The following is a 15,266-nucleotide window of genomic DNA, read 5'->3' on the forward strand; positions in this document are numbered from 1 at the left end:
AGACTTGTGCTTACGCACTAGTTGGTTTTTGCAAAAATTGTATTACCTGGCTCGAAAATAAAAAAACGTTAATATTAATATAGGACATGAACCTGCGACTACGCTATACCGCTAGCGATCTACCGCTAAGCCAACTGAGCTACAGGTCGAGTCAGCAGGTCTAAGAAATTGTTTTACGTGTCTGTTATAGATCTGTGTATTGCTTTTTTAAAGAAATGAATTTTATTATAAAAAACACAAAAAATAATTATCCATGTTTTAGGATAAATACTCAGTAAAAAAGGATATCTATCGGGTAAAAACCCATCTCTAGTCTAGGTTATACAATAAATATGCAAAACAGATCTATATGTATAAAATATGCAATGTTCTATTTACTCTCATAGATTTAATATACAGATACGACTAAATCTATGTATATACTATAAAATCATCGATATGTCATTGAAAATAAACGAACATTTACATGCCGAGGTATTTCGACGCGAGCTTAGATTTTAGGAAGTGAAGTTGCCTGAATTATTATTACACTTTTGCAAATAATAAATAATAATAATAATCAAAGGTATTTATTATTACTCTTGTCGACAATTTATCATTGATTTTAAAGAGGTTTTATTAAAAAAATGTCCGTGGGGCCACGAGCCCATAAATTTACTCGTTAAAACTAACATCGTTGTACCACTATCTAAGTGGGGACATGAAATCCTACAGAACCCACTAGTGGGAACAAGCAGTGCAAATTTTGAGATACATGTAAATTTAATAACTAATAGGGCTTCAGTTGAAAACCAAAGTTTAGCAGGTTCTCTGTAGTACCTTAGTTATTTTATTCTCAAATAATTCGTTTTTGATTTTTATTTTAGCCTGTTTTCATGATTTTGTATGATCGGATAGAGAACATCCTATCGTGTAACACATTAGCACATTCTTTAGACTATATCCTTAAGTGTATCGTATATTTTTTAATAATATTATTACGTATTTAATAATAAATACCTTAACCACTTAATCTAGCAAAACAGTTTCCCGTTCAAGTTCCCGCTTCTCCTCCAATGACTCGCCTTAATGAAGCTCACGCCTTTTACCGAAGATCATGCCGAGTCGTGAATGTTCACATTGCTCTAAGCATCATGAATAAGGGCAGAAACCAACATTTCAGGACCCAGAACTGCGACCAACGTCTGGTTTACAAGAAATATTGTGGCTCTAGTGAAAAGGGGTACAAGTGAAAAACAAGGAAACAGTTAAAGCTTAATATGATATTAAGCGTCTCTTTGTGAAGTTGGCTTTTTTACTTGACCCCTTTTCACTAGAGTCAGAATATAACAGGGCGGTATTATGGCCGCGTGACAGAAGCGTGATGACTTCTGGAGAAAAAACCTTATGGCCCTAAACTGAAGTAAATATGAGGGTATAAAAACACAACGAGGCCTGAAAAGAGGTCACATTGTCTTTACAAAGCAAACATTTAACACTTGCTAACCTTGACTCACAAACCTACGCTTCACTTTGCTATTGTAATGCACAGAATGCGCACTGTGCCATATTGGTACCGAGTATATGAATGAATTTCGTAATTGTAATGCTAAGAAGTTTGGGAACAGGGCTGTAGGCAGTGTTTTGTCTAGCACGTGCGCCTCATATAAAGATATTGAACATTAGTTTTTTTTTCATGCGTCTTTAGTACATGATATTAATTAAGAGTAGCAGTTATTAGAAATTATTTACAGTATTATATTGGTATATAAAATGCGTATTTACCTCTAGTCAGACAGCAATTTGTACACTCGTTACCTCTTGGCGACGCAGCGTTGAAATTCATCGCCCACCCCAGCTACGGTCCTGTTTAGGGCTCTGCTAATAGAAAGGACCGCGAATAAGTAGTGTTACGGTTCTAGCAAATGCCTTTGAACTACTGTTAGCAGGTGTCAAGGCCGTTTAATTTCGCGACACTTTGCGGCTGTATGAGAAATTTGGCGCATCGATTGATTGATAGCTACTTTGAGATAAAAGAACTGGGTCATTGATGTTGTGGAATGAAATTCGAAGTAGTATTGACAAACTTGGTTTCGATGGAATCGGAAAAATACAGTTAAAAATATCACGCACATCTTTAACTACAATTACTTAATTGCCTATGTAGAGGCGACTGCTGCAGCATCTATTCACTGTTATAGGGGCCACCCTTTTGTCCGAAGCACTTAAATATTCATTAGAAAAAAGATTGGATCTGCTCCAGTTTTCAGCAGTTTCTGCTTTTTTATAAAGGCGCCTTTCACGTCCACCTCACCTAATGGAAAGTGACGATATGGTCGACGATGGCCTATGCACACTTGTTTAATGCCTATTCACCCATGCCTTGAAAAGCCCCAACATAGGTCCAGAACAGTATTTGAGTAGAACCGTATTTCATGTAGAAGTCAATTTTGATGTCGATGGTTAAAGCTGGATTTAATTTGCATAAAAAGAATCACAATAACTTAAAAAACGCATCATTGTGAGGACAACGATTTCCGTAATGCTTGTCAAGAGTATGCATTTGTTTGTCTAATTACTACGGACAAATAAAGACGCAGTGAGACACTAATCGACCGTCATTTGTTTAATTTCCTTTGTACGCGCACGACTACTACCTAAACGCAGAAGTGCAAATAAACACCTCAAAGGCCCGACTACAAGGTCATTTTTCGCCATAAGTAAACTTGCGCAAGCCTATAGTAACCATGTGCACCAGTCGAATGCAAGGAGTGTCGCTTTACACAATAATTTTATTAATATACGTGATTGTACTCATTGTAAAGCGCCACCTTGTGATACTGCTTAGACCGTTAAAAAGAGACTTGATGTAATAATTCCTACATAAACTTGTTAACGGTGCATTAGATTGCCCTGAGTTATTGAATATGTTGCTATTCAATACTCCTTGTGGTTGCCCAGGAAAAGCGCTTACAACTTTATTGCCGTACCAGGGGGTCTAAGGGGTCTTCCTTAACTACCCAGAATAACTGATTACTAAATATGTCCCTACAAAATGTATGGTAAAATGTTTTTTGCGATTTCTGATATTTCGAGTACTCTTACCTCAGTTGGTCGCATAGAGACTATTGATCCTTAACAGAGACCGGATCGAATAGCATAAAAAAAGTTTTGTTTAAATTGCCTTTTATCTTGCTGACTGTACCATTTTTTCAGAATCTGTGAATGCCAATCAAAATATCTTCGAAATTCATGGATAGTCTTCTAGAACCGTTTTCCTGTAACTACAACAACTAAGGTGGCTGGCCTTACTGCCCCGTCTCAAATTTACAATTTACATTACAATTTTGTTAATATTTCATGGCATATTGTTGTCATTGCATGCTGTGATGTTCCTTAAGTGTAGAAGCACTTAGTTTTAAGTTAATATGTTCGATATTTAATGTTTAGTGTTTTTCTATGTGGAATGTCTGAATAAATAAAGAAAAATAAATAAATAAATACTTACTTAATCCTTACTTTTCTGTGCACTGTTGAGTCCTACCGAAATAATGGTTTTGTTTTATATATTTTTTGTACATAGGCGTTATTTACCTCTGTTGTTTTATATACTATTGTATTTTATACATACAATTTTTTTTTATTTGGTGAGTTACAAATAGTATTTTCGGATCAACGTCCAGCATTTTTTGTTAGTAAAGAATATTCACAGGGAACTAACTGACATTTATTTATACCCGCCCATTATCATTTAATTTGTTTTTACGCGCTTACGCTGTGACTGTGATTCAGTCATTGTTATTATAAAATACATATGGCATAAAATAATGACACATTTTATGGATCCGTGCGACCGTTTCTCACGCTGCTGCCGCTGACCCTGGTTACAGTGGAAACTGGGAAAGTAGCTTCTGAACATCGCGGTAGGCACTGGTAAGACTGTGTGGAGTGTCTGAAAAAACATAACACGGTACGGAGGTACTTAACTAAAATAAATCAGTTCGCAGGAAATGAAACAATTTTTCTGATCTAAATTGCGTATATTTGTTTTCTCAAGCAAACCAATGTGCGGGCTCTTTTCAGGTCGAACGGCCACGGTCGACTCCCTGAGTTCGTTTTTTTAGAATTATAAGTACCAACCTGTGGGGTGGTAGATACGTTTATCATTAGGCAGCGCCGGTGCTAGCCCATATAGCGCCCGGGTGCAATCAATACCCTATGGCGCCCTCTAGTACGTACCCGATCAAAATGGTGGCAAGCCTCAAATGGCTTTGGTTGATTCCGCATAACAGTGAAAGTGTTGAACCAAACACTTTGGAAAAAATGTATAGTAAAATTGAGGATATATACTGATTACTATACGGTGAGAAAACACAATTCCTAAAAATTTCCACGACAGAAAAAAAACAAACTTATCTATAATAGGTACTTTACAATATACCAATGGTTTTTTTAATATCAACTGAACTAAATAGAACACGTATAGTATACGATGTACACTTTTCAAATCGTTTTGATTTCGTTTGTAAAAATTCAATTCTGAAATAAAGCCAGTGCCCGGCACCTCGATCCAAGCAAAGTGAACCGTATTAGTGCGGCAAAAACTTTAATTCGAGCTGAAGTAGTATCGACTCTTTAGGTGCAAATGGTGCAAATAGAAATGATGCTGGAAAACATCTAATAAAAAACTTCGCTTGCGCTCTTTGGAGGCGTCGCGTCGCGAGCGGCTCTCGGCGCCCCCAAAGACTCCGGGCCTGTGCGCGCCGCACGATGTACCATATGTAAAGTCTGCTCTCCTATTAGGGGTCATATCGCATCGCGGCGAATTTTCAATAAAGGTGTTTTGCGAATGACACTAACACACACAACGACCCTTCGTAAACAGCATTTTATCGCAGTGTTTTAATTAATAAGTATTCAGTGACGACACGTCTTCGCCCAAGTTATTGAATAAAAATTTAACTCCTAAATGATTATCTATTCTAAAATGGACCCTGTTGACCAACTAGCATGGTTGCTTGTAAATGTGAGCACGTCTATAAATCAAACACGTCACATGTTGGAAACCTCCTACGCGATACACAACTGTTGAGCGAAGTTTCACATTTTTTTAGAACCGGATTTTGTTGGTAACTGTTATTATTAGGTAACATTGTTTCTAGCTCTTGGCAGAAGCGAAGAGCACCAAGAAAACCTAATTTACTTCAGTATTAATGAAATTTGAATGTCATAACAACCCAGTTGAGGTAGATAAACCAAAGCCTACAATATTCTCTCTAAAGTTTTAGTCTCAGCCTTCTAAAGTTTTAATAATAATAGTATGGTGTATGGGTACTTACCTGTTGCATAAAATTTAACATAGGTGGATGACATAAACGTGGTGCAACAAGCACTTCAAAACATGCGTGAGCTCGCATGCTAATCAGGCATAGGGCCTTGGGGGCCCATCGTAACACAAAGGACACTTTTTCGCGGCGTGGGAATCGACCCGGGACCTTCGCACATCGCTGCTGTTTGATGCTTCCTTATAGGGTTGTCTTGAGAGTATTTTAAAGAAATATATACACTTTTTGCATCTCAAGGTAGATTCGCCATTTAAATAATTTAAAATAATTTTGCAGAACAATTTTTTTCTACTGATTATACCTTTAAAATCCAAAGACAAAATAGTCAAGGTAAAACTACGTAACTTGTCCGGCTTTACAGTTCGTTTCAATTTAAATATAGTAAAAGTGAAAAGAAATAGAAACTAAATATTAAAGGCCCAGATTTGACGAACTCTTCATGATTTAAAAGAACTCAGTCGGGTGCCTTAGCCGGGACCAGGATGGAACTGGCTTCATGAAATCCTGGCTTTATAATCTTAGGGTCGTATTCCAGAACTCCACTCAATGTTCAAGTCAGGATTTGAGCAGACTTGAAAAACCATTTAAGATTTTTTTAGAGCAGACTTGAGTATGATTTCAAGCACTGGAAATACGACCCTAATGGCAAGGACTTGAGTATGATTTTCAGTGCTCACTGCAGTACTCAAGTCCTGACTTGAGTATTGAGTAGAGTTCTGTAATACGATCCTTAGTCTTTTTATTTCGCCAATGTTTTAATTTAAATGCAATACTCGTATAGGTGCTTACATCATCAGGTAGTAAATATTACAAACCGGGGAGCTCGAAACGAAAACAACGAATATTTCCGAACGCTGTTGCACGTCTATAAGTTATCGCATTAATCGCCTTATTAATCGCTTATTACTTATATATCGTATTAATCGCTATTTTTATTTAGACGAAACTTTAATAACTTTGTTCATAAATCTGGCATAAGCCAAATGATGTTTTATTTTGTAATAATTATACTCGTAGACAAATTTGAATTATGCTAAAGAACTTTTGTATGAACCATTGGCCACATATTTTTATATTTTAGAACATTTAATCAAAATAAAAGAGATTTGAAGAGATTCTTTTTTCAAATTAAACGTTTTGTTCTGGTACACAAACCAGAACGTTTAATTGAAAAAAGAATTTCTAAAAGCCACAGTTGGTTCATATGAACATTATTATCATAAGTCAACCTTTTTTAGCGTTTCTCCTCCGCTTCTTCCGCGGTAACAGCATCAGCATTCGGAAATATACATGGTTTCCGAATTTTCCCCATATTTAATATTTACCGCCTAATATATTGTACATGCAGATGTAATATAAAATACCACAGTAAGTTATACATAAGTAATTAAATTGATAATAAGTTGCACAATTGGAGGCGGCTTTATCGCTGTGTGTTTTTTTTAAATAATAAGCTGTTATTTAAAGCGAATAAATTTATAATGTAACGGTATAAGGTAAGATTTTGCGTCACCCGTATATTAACCTTGTGTGTGGATACATCCACATTTATGCTAATTTAATATGCATAAAAAAATATGTCATGCCTTAGAACTCGTTACTGCTCACTTACTTACGTATAGATTGTAGTTATTTTACTTTACGTGTTGTAGGGTGATGTTATAAATGGAAAAAAGAACTCTGCTTCTCGCGTAATATTTGTAATTATGTAAATAAGAAATATGTACGTGTACCACATGGAAGTTATTTTCACGACATTATTACCTATAATTAAGGAAGGATGAGGAAAACATAAAGGTCTATAGGTACTTTACCTACAAAAGAGTCTGCGTCAAAATAATCAAATAACACAAAAAATATTGCGATAATACATTTTTTATTGAACGTTAGAATGTTTCACCACCATGATATCCAATTTTTTGTGAAATTACTCCATTAGTTTGTTATAAACCATTATTACAAAGATCGAACACCTAGAAAAAATTCCTTCGATTCGTTCGGATTCCAACCGATGTCTCCTAGCAAACCATGCCAGACGCTATGCCAACTAAGCCAAGGAACGAACCAGCGCACCTCACGAGTTTTCCTATGTGCTTGTTGTCGGATCACTGTATTTGGTTTTTCAGCGACTTTTTGTTCTAATTGTGATCATTGTTAAAAATTAACCTTATTTCAATGATTCTAAGCAGGAATAAAATCTTAAATGGTTTTTATTGCCCCTATTCTTGCATTAGAAAGCACTTGCTTTTATACCTACTTGCATATATTTATACTTGCTTGCATACCTACTTAGGTATGCTATAAATAGTTTGTGTATGAGAGGCTGACAAACTTTAGATGGCTAAGTTTATTCGTTCGCAGAAGTAGCTGCCAGCTTCGTCATCGGGTGGCTTAGTCTGATTTCTGAACCATTAATATCTCTGGTATTACTTGTGATATCGAAAAGCAGAATTCTGACTCATTCCCTACACGGCAGTTGATTGAAGCTTAATTTTGTTTTAAAATGAAATACGCTACTTACTTGCAACTTTGCAACACGGCATACCTGTAATTAAAACGGCATTCCAACCATTAACACGGCATTCGTGTCATTAATAAGACATTTTATTTCTTTAAAATAAAACAAGTTTTGGTCTACCACTTTTAGGAATTCGTGCAAAAAATTAAAATCAAAAACATGGATGGAGTAGATTGGTACGTAGCAACAGAACAAAAGATATTTATTGTAATGATAGGAATTACAAATAACCCTAATAACATATTTAATCCAAATAACATATTACGCATAGAGAAAAGTATGTGCGGCTTTTATATGATGCGTGTCTGGCTTGTCCATTTTTTATTTAACCAGTCTCGTCTTCACGTGGCTGTTCGGGCGAGCGGGGTATATCGACGAAATAAAAGAATAATAAAGAAGACTGATTTATTAAATGTTTTTGTTATTTCATTACATTTAAGATTTTTTTGACAAAAAATGGCTGTTTTCACAATAAAAACATTGTTGTATTAAAACACGACACAAAATCCTTGAAAATGTAGCGTGTCCGTGTAAAGGCCCGCCTTTTTACCCAAATGTCCGGCTAAACTGTGGCCCTCTATTCCACAAAGTATAAATTCAATCAGTTGAACAAATCGTACACAAATATTCCAATTACTTCAACTAGGTACAACAATATTCCTTATTATCGTTATGTGTAGTAGGAGAACCAAAGTAGGAGCACGAGGAAGGAGCGAAAATGTAAGTTGAACTAATTAACTCGACAAAAAAATAACGTTAATAGCAAGATTTGTATAAAATAATATTTTTATATAATTATCCATCCACAATATAACTTAAAGTTCATATTAGGGGCCCAATAGGGCATGACAAAGTATTGTCCTCTAGTAAGAGGTGTTTTATACATGCATAAAAAAACTGGATTTACAGTTTATCGCTTAAACTTTGCTATCTATTCTATATCATTATATTCTATTTAATTACATATTTATTCATTGTTTAATATCAACAACAACATGTTCAACTTAACATGTTACTTGTTGAACTAATTGGAGAACTTATAGTTGAACTTAGTGGAATAGACGAAACTGGCTGGTTTGTTCGGTTTTAATACTTGGCAACTTATAACTGACAGAAAGGGATACTGCAAATTTGCAAATTGTCACTGATTTTTTGGAGAATAATATTTATTTCTCCGAGTGCCAACCCTACAGTGAAACAATGGATAAACTGCACAACGACGACGCCGCGAGAAAAAGTTACACCTATGAACGTTTTCACGGTGTATCCGATAAACATCTAACATCGCATTCAGGTCCGTGTATGATAGCCATCTTTGAATGCTAAGATTTGATTTATGTTCAACTAAAAACTCACACGGCTTATCTAGAAACCTCAGGGGAATTGCTTTCCTAGGTAACTAAATGGATACGCAATTCCTTCGTACAGGAAGCACCCTCGGTGCGGTCCCAAGGCCCGTAACGCGCCAGTTTATATAGGCGAACTCGCGAAACGGACAAGTCTGGATGGCTTCGGGCCGACCGCGTAGCGGAGTGTATTCGAGTAGTTAACAACCAGCGGCGGATCCGAACAGCTCGCCATAGACGAGCACGCCCGCCCTCTTCCTACGTTTCTTGAAAACGCGCCATGAAAAGAGGGCCGCCCGAGCGCGCCCGTGATCTCGATACAAATTCGAGTATGAACTGCTACGCTTGTAGGGCCTAGACCGCCCGGACCCGCCTGTTTCGCGCGCTCGCCCGTTCAAATCGGCGCGTTAGACATCACGTGAGAACGCACCATTAATAAGGCCATCTGCAAAATCTGTCTGGTGAGAGATTTTTAGATTCTTCGAAAGAAATTTATGCTAAAATGGGAGAGTTATACAATTTCACATACATAATTTGTTCGTATTATTATAATACCTTTCACGTGATGAAAGCACTTTTGACGTATGATCACATGTGGCTTATGTGTTATATATAAATAGACTTGTCGAATATAAGAAAATTAAGTTTTTTTTTTAGATTGTATGTCGTACCTGTTGTTTGATTTTGACAATCAAGTTTTAAGTTGATTTACATTAAAATTAATGGGTGTTCAATGTGAATAAATAGACATGTATTTTGTAAATATATTTTTATTGGTATCTACAATTCTTATACATCGCATAATTCTTTAAATACTTTACATGAATACGTACAATGACTTCGACCAGCTTGGTCTTTGGATATGCGATTTAGGAGCTAATTCTGTTCTGCGTAATATAAAATTTTTATTACGAAAAATAATTATATCCCTTGGTTATACCAGAGCATAGGTGAACTATGAGTAAACAAAAAAAAGTGGTTGTTAGAAGTGGGACGCTTTTAGTTGGAAAAAAAAATGTCCCATATAGATCAGTTGACGCAAAACAGAATTGGCGTTTATGATATTTGACATCTATAAAATAGCACCTTATATTTCGGATGATTGGTGGATTAGGCGTAGTGGTAAGTAACGATCAAATTGTATAATTACTTTGCTCAATCCTCGTTAAAATGAGAAATTATTTTAGGGACATGATTTTTTTGACAATTACACCGTGTTTCGTTCATAGTTCGTAAAATATTGTAATGTGCATTTTTCAATGCTAAAACTAATTTTAGTTTCATGATATAAACAAAATTTGATCTTTTTAAAATTAGTTTAGGATAAGAAATATGCACATCAGAATTGACTAAATTTTATATGAATACCAAATTTAAGCAATAATTAATGGGAAATTAAAATGAAACAGTTTTTAAGTCTATACTTAAAAATGATTGCAGTTGAATTGCATTTCATACAAAAAAAAATACTTAGTACCTATACGATTACATTACAGGACTATAAAAAAAACATTTTGGTGGTATAATAATCGTTATAATTGGAATGGTATTGATTAAATGGAATGCTTTATATAGATGTTACAATTAATTAAGTACTGTATAAATTAATCAATATAATATTTTTCTTAAAGATAAAGATTAAAGTTTCGTAATATACATAAAAAACACTTAAACAAAAAAATTGACTAAAATGAAAATAGAAGTGATTAATATGCGTTTTGGTCTAAACAATATTATAAAAAAACGCTATTTGTGCCCTAGAGTCCTATTATCATTTCAATCGATAACTGCAATAAAAATTAGTACCTTTTTATTAATTTATTAAGTAGGTGTCGATTCTGCTGCAAACAATTTAGTCATAATATGTATTTAAAGAATTTGTTCAAGAAATTCGCATATTTTTTGGTCAAATCTTTTAAAAGAAAATCGAATTAAGTTTTTGAAAACATTTCGACACCAGATAAAATTTTTGAATCTCAACTCGATCGTTTTACATAAAAAAGGTTCATGACTTATAAATGTTCATAGCAGCGTCGAAGCCTTAGTTACATTAATAGATTAACAAAATCAGATCTGTTGGACGGATTTAATTAGAAGCAAACGAAGTATACATGCAATGTTTGAATGACAATCATTAATGTACACTTGATATTTATTCGAGTTTACATTCGTTATTAAAGTTTTTATTGGTCTCGGTTGTTCGCTATCCGTTGAAAGCTGGAAAAAAAAATGAGAAATTTGATGAATTCCAGTACGACACAGAATTGGTGTTCTCGTCGAAACAAAATAAAAAGTTAAACGGTTAAGAATTAATGTCTATGGTCCAAATAAATCAAATGATCATAATACGTCATTTGCCACATCATTACGCTAGGTATTTTCAAATGCCACGAATTAAGTATATAAAGATAATTGGTTATGAATATCTGTCATATCTGCTGAAAACATTCATGTTTTTTTTCATTACGCCGTATTCCGTTAAAATCTGAACAAATTGGATTATTGACTTTTTATTCCATGTTTAAATATTTTCGATTAGGTATTGTTGCTATTACGTACTTAGTTTAGTTTCGCTACGTACAACGGAATGGACGTGTCAGTATTTCTTATTTGTTCTTATCACTTTTGAGGGTCTCAAGTATTTGTTTTGCCATCTAAAGTAACTCGTGGACAAGAACACGAACGCCTATGTAGGCAACTTATTTTTTAATTTATATTATATGGAGAGCAAACCCATTTTATATATTATAGAATTTTACTAAATTAAAAATGTTCACAATATTATTGTAAAGACGGGTAATTTAGTGTAACTATGTAAATATGTAATATATTACATTTTGTTCACATAACTATAAATACGTCTAGTTTTCTTTACGTAATAATTATGTAGGTGTTCGAAGAAAATATCGAATTTTTGTATTTTTATACTGAAAATGTGTTTGTTGGCTCTCCTTCCACCAATACACGTTTTTCAGGAGCCTGGAATATTCTAGTTTAAACAAAATCTTGTTTATATTTAATTTATCAAGTGTTTAATTTTAGCACATCTATTAATTTTATAGCTTATGTGGTCATCTCGTAACAACAAAAACGAAAACCATAGAAATACTTATAGAATCTAATATTCTAGAATTTACAAAAATTGTAATTAATTAACAAATTATAAAAGTACATTTAAATTATAAACCATAGTTATAGAAAGACTTTCTAACTGTCATAACTTAGAATAAAATTGTAAATACTTTAAAAATTTTCTTTCAAACTGAAAAGGGTGAAAGAAAGTTAAAACGTAGAAGAAGTGATTATTTACCAGGCGAGTGCCGCTGGTCCCTTTGCAGTGCGACGTACTGCCGGACAAGGCGGGCCACCTCGTGGGCTTGCTCAGCCTGGAGCCGAGTCACGCGCTGCTGCAGCAGCGACCCGCACTTGATGTCCAAGAACAGAGTGCCGTCCTCCGAACGCACCTGCGTGTTTAATAAAGCATATTAGCACGCTATCCGTTATAGTTGCTCCAGAATCTAGTCCTGTACTCTAGTTCTCCGTCGTTCGACATCCATCCGAAATAATTACTGTCAAATAAGTAATACTCGACAAAATTAGAAGACGCATGATGCGAATGAAGCTTCATACTTGACATTGCTCGCTCAGGTGTCAGGGACTTCAATAGTATGTTGGAAGTATTTCGTAGCAATAAACATTACTAATATGGGGAATTCTTCGGTGCACCTTAATGGGTGATGATAGAGGTGGTGTGAGCTGAACTGGCATCACACTACGTTTTGCATGTTAAGGTGACGGTGTACGATTGATACAGTTTTGGTAAAAATTTCACAATCCAACTTATTTTCGGTTTAGCTCCTATATTATATCTTTATTGATTGCAACTTGTAGAATCTACCGTGGGCCGGATAGAGTGTGAGAGACATATAGGTTTGCCAGATGGCCGGGAAATCCGGGATTGTCCTGGAATATTGCGGACGAAAAACACGTCCAGTAATTAGATTTTACTGTCCCGGATTCCAAACACTTAGAAGTTGTTTTTACGAACTGACTAGAGTCCTATGCATGAAAGAAGTCCCCCAGACGCAGTGCTGTAGTCGTGCGAAGGAATGTCGAAATATTGATTGTGAATGACGTAAACTTTTTGTACGTACTCATAAAGTATTAAAAACTCCCAAAAGATGGTAGAAAACAATGTTACGGCCATGTTATGACCGTCAAATTAGTTAGATTGCCATTGACAAATTAATACGTATTTGAAAATAACGTGCATTTTAATTTTCCCTTTAAAAATACGACTCAAACATTATCGAGGATATATTTATTGCTACGGCCCGTCTCCCTTATCTTAGTGGAATTTTCCCGGAAATGAGTCAGTATTTGGCAACCCTAGATACATACCTTCCTGGTGGAGATGAGTTCCGCGTAGGGCCAGTGCGTGTCGGTTTCGTGCGTGGCGGGGTGCAGCAGGTGCACGCCGCGCCTGTTCAAGGCCAGCACGTGCTCGCGCCACTCCGAGGGGCTGCCGGCCACGCGCCGCACCGCGAAGAACGACGACCCGAACAGCGGCCAACGCGAGAGCACCTAGCGACGACGACATACATAATATCGTTGGTGTTTTGTGGAAAGGACGAAGGCGCCATTACGAAAAATTTTTCAAGGCTGCATTTTTTAGGTTTTTGCGACTGTTTTAAAATACTTACGTCTTGTTTTAAAATTTAATTAAATTTAAATTTTAAAGTTGAAATTAAAACAAGACGCAAATATTTTAAAACAGTCGTGAAAAACTAAAACAAGCACCACTGAAAAATTTTTCGAAATGGCGCTTTTGCTCTTTTTACAAAACCGAAGATATCGTAGTTTTCGAAAGCAGTATAATGGCGTGCTGCTACTTTTACTTAAGCTATTTAATTTTTTACTACTTAATAATTATACTCGATATTCGGTATGTGCTAAATTTTATAGTGAATTAAAAAAAATTGGTTATAATAATCACGTCACACCTTTGAGCATACGATTTACGCGCAAGATTATATCTCGGCTGTGAACCTAATCGTCTTCAGGAATTTTCTACCAAAATTCATCAGAGACATTTGTGTAAATTTGTAATCATTCAAACGTAACTACCGCGTTTGTGTAAAGATTTTTATTTAGATCTTAATTATTATATATTTATAAGTTTTACATTAAAATCTTAACGCAAGCGCGATAGTTAGTTAGTTCACATATTTGAAAACTTACTCCAAGGCCCCAGAATAAAGAGTCGATATTAACTCAGCTCGAATTAAAGTTTTTCCCTTACTAACACGATTCATTTTGCTTAGGTTGTACTCGGTTTGCGAGTGACAGGGACACTGGGTTTATTTCAGAATTTATTTTTTACAATTAAAGCCATTTGATAAATATGTATCGTATAGTATACGTATTCTATTTAGTTCAGATGATATAAAAATAATTGGTATATGATTGAATACATTGAATTATTGAATGCATTACCTATTGAATACATCGGTTTTCTTGTAAAACTTCGAGGTAATTTAAATTTTTTTTCTATCGTGAAAATTTTTAGGAATCGTATTTTCGCACCGTATAATAATCAGTGTATGTCTTCAATCTTCCTATATATTTTTTCCAAAGTGATTGGTTCAACACTTTCACTGTTATGCGGAACCAACCAAAGCCATTTGAGGTAGTATAGACTTTTAACTATGTTTGAGATAGGTTCTTTTATTATATAGTATATCATCGATATGTCCTTGAAACAAACACAAACTTATTTCCATGAAATAAGTTATTATTATTTATATACAATGCATTAGGCTGAAAGGCTTAACCAATACTACCAGTGTGTTACATAGATGCACCCCACGTAAACCGCTGAAGCCGCAATAGATATTGCGACATAGATTTGTACACGCGCAGTGACCACGCGACGAGTCAGCGATATTGAAAAACCCGTGTAACCTAATTAATTATGTTTAGAATAAATTTAATGTTAAAAAGACATTGTAGATCTTGCATCGATCGCAACCACTCTTGTAATTAGCTTAGGAATTATTTTAATTAAATTTTAGTTTT

At 35.0% G+C, this 15,266-nt stretch overlaps 1 protein-coding gene across 2 annotated transcripts in view; it reads right to left on the reverse strand.

Moving 5' to 3' along the window:
• Nucleotides 1-9,962: 9,962 nt before the first annotated feature.
• Nucleotides 9,963-15,266, reverse strand: part of LOC113233833 (unconventional myosin-XV) — a 164,701-nt gene continuing 159,397 nt past the window's right edge. For both annotated transcript variants that reach the window (XM_026469051.1, XM_026469050.1), the window contains 3 exons: nt 13,590-13,772; nt 12,499-12,652; nt 9,963-11,405 (listed from right to left, as the gene is read on the reverse strand). In XM_026469051.1, the coding sequence (XP_026324836.1) occupies nt 11,392-11,405; nt 12,499-12,652; nt 13,590-13,772 (351 nt within the window). In that variant the 3' untranslated portion in view covers nt 9,963-11,391. The remainder of the gene's footprint in view (nt 11,406-12,498; nt 12,653-13,589; nt 13,773-15,266) is intronic.

This window comes from Hyposmocoma kahamanoa, unplaced genomic scaffold, assembly GCF_003589595.1.
Source record: "Hyposmocoma kahamanoa isolate Upper Pololo Valley unplaced genomic scaffold, ASM358959v1 80, whole genome shotgun sequence".
Taxonomy (NCBI): Eukaryota; Metazoa; Arthropoda; class Insecta; order Lepidoptera; family Cosmopterigidae; genus Hyposmocoma; species Hyposmocoma kahamanoa.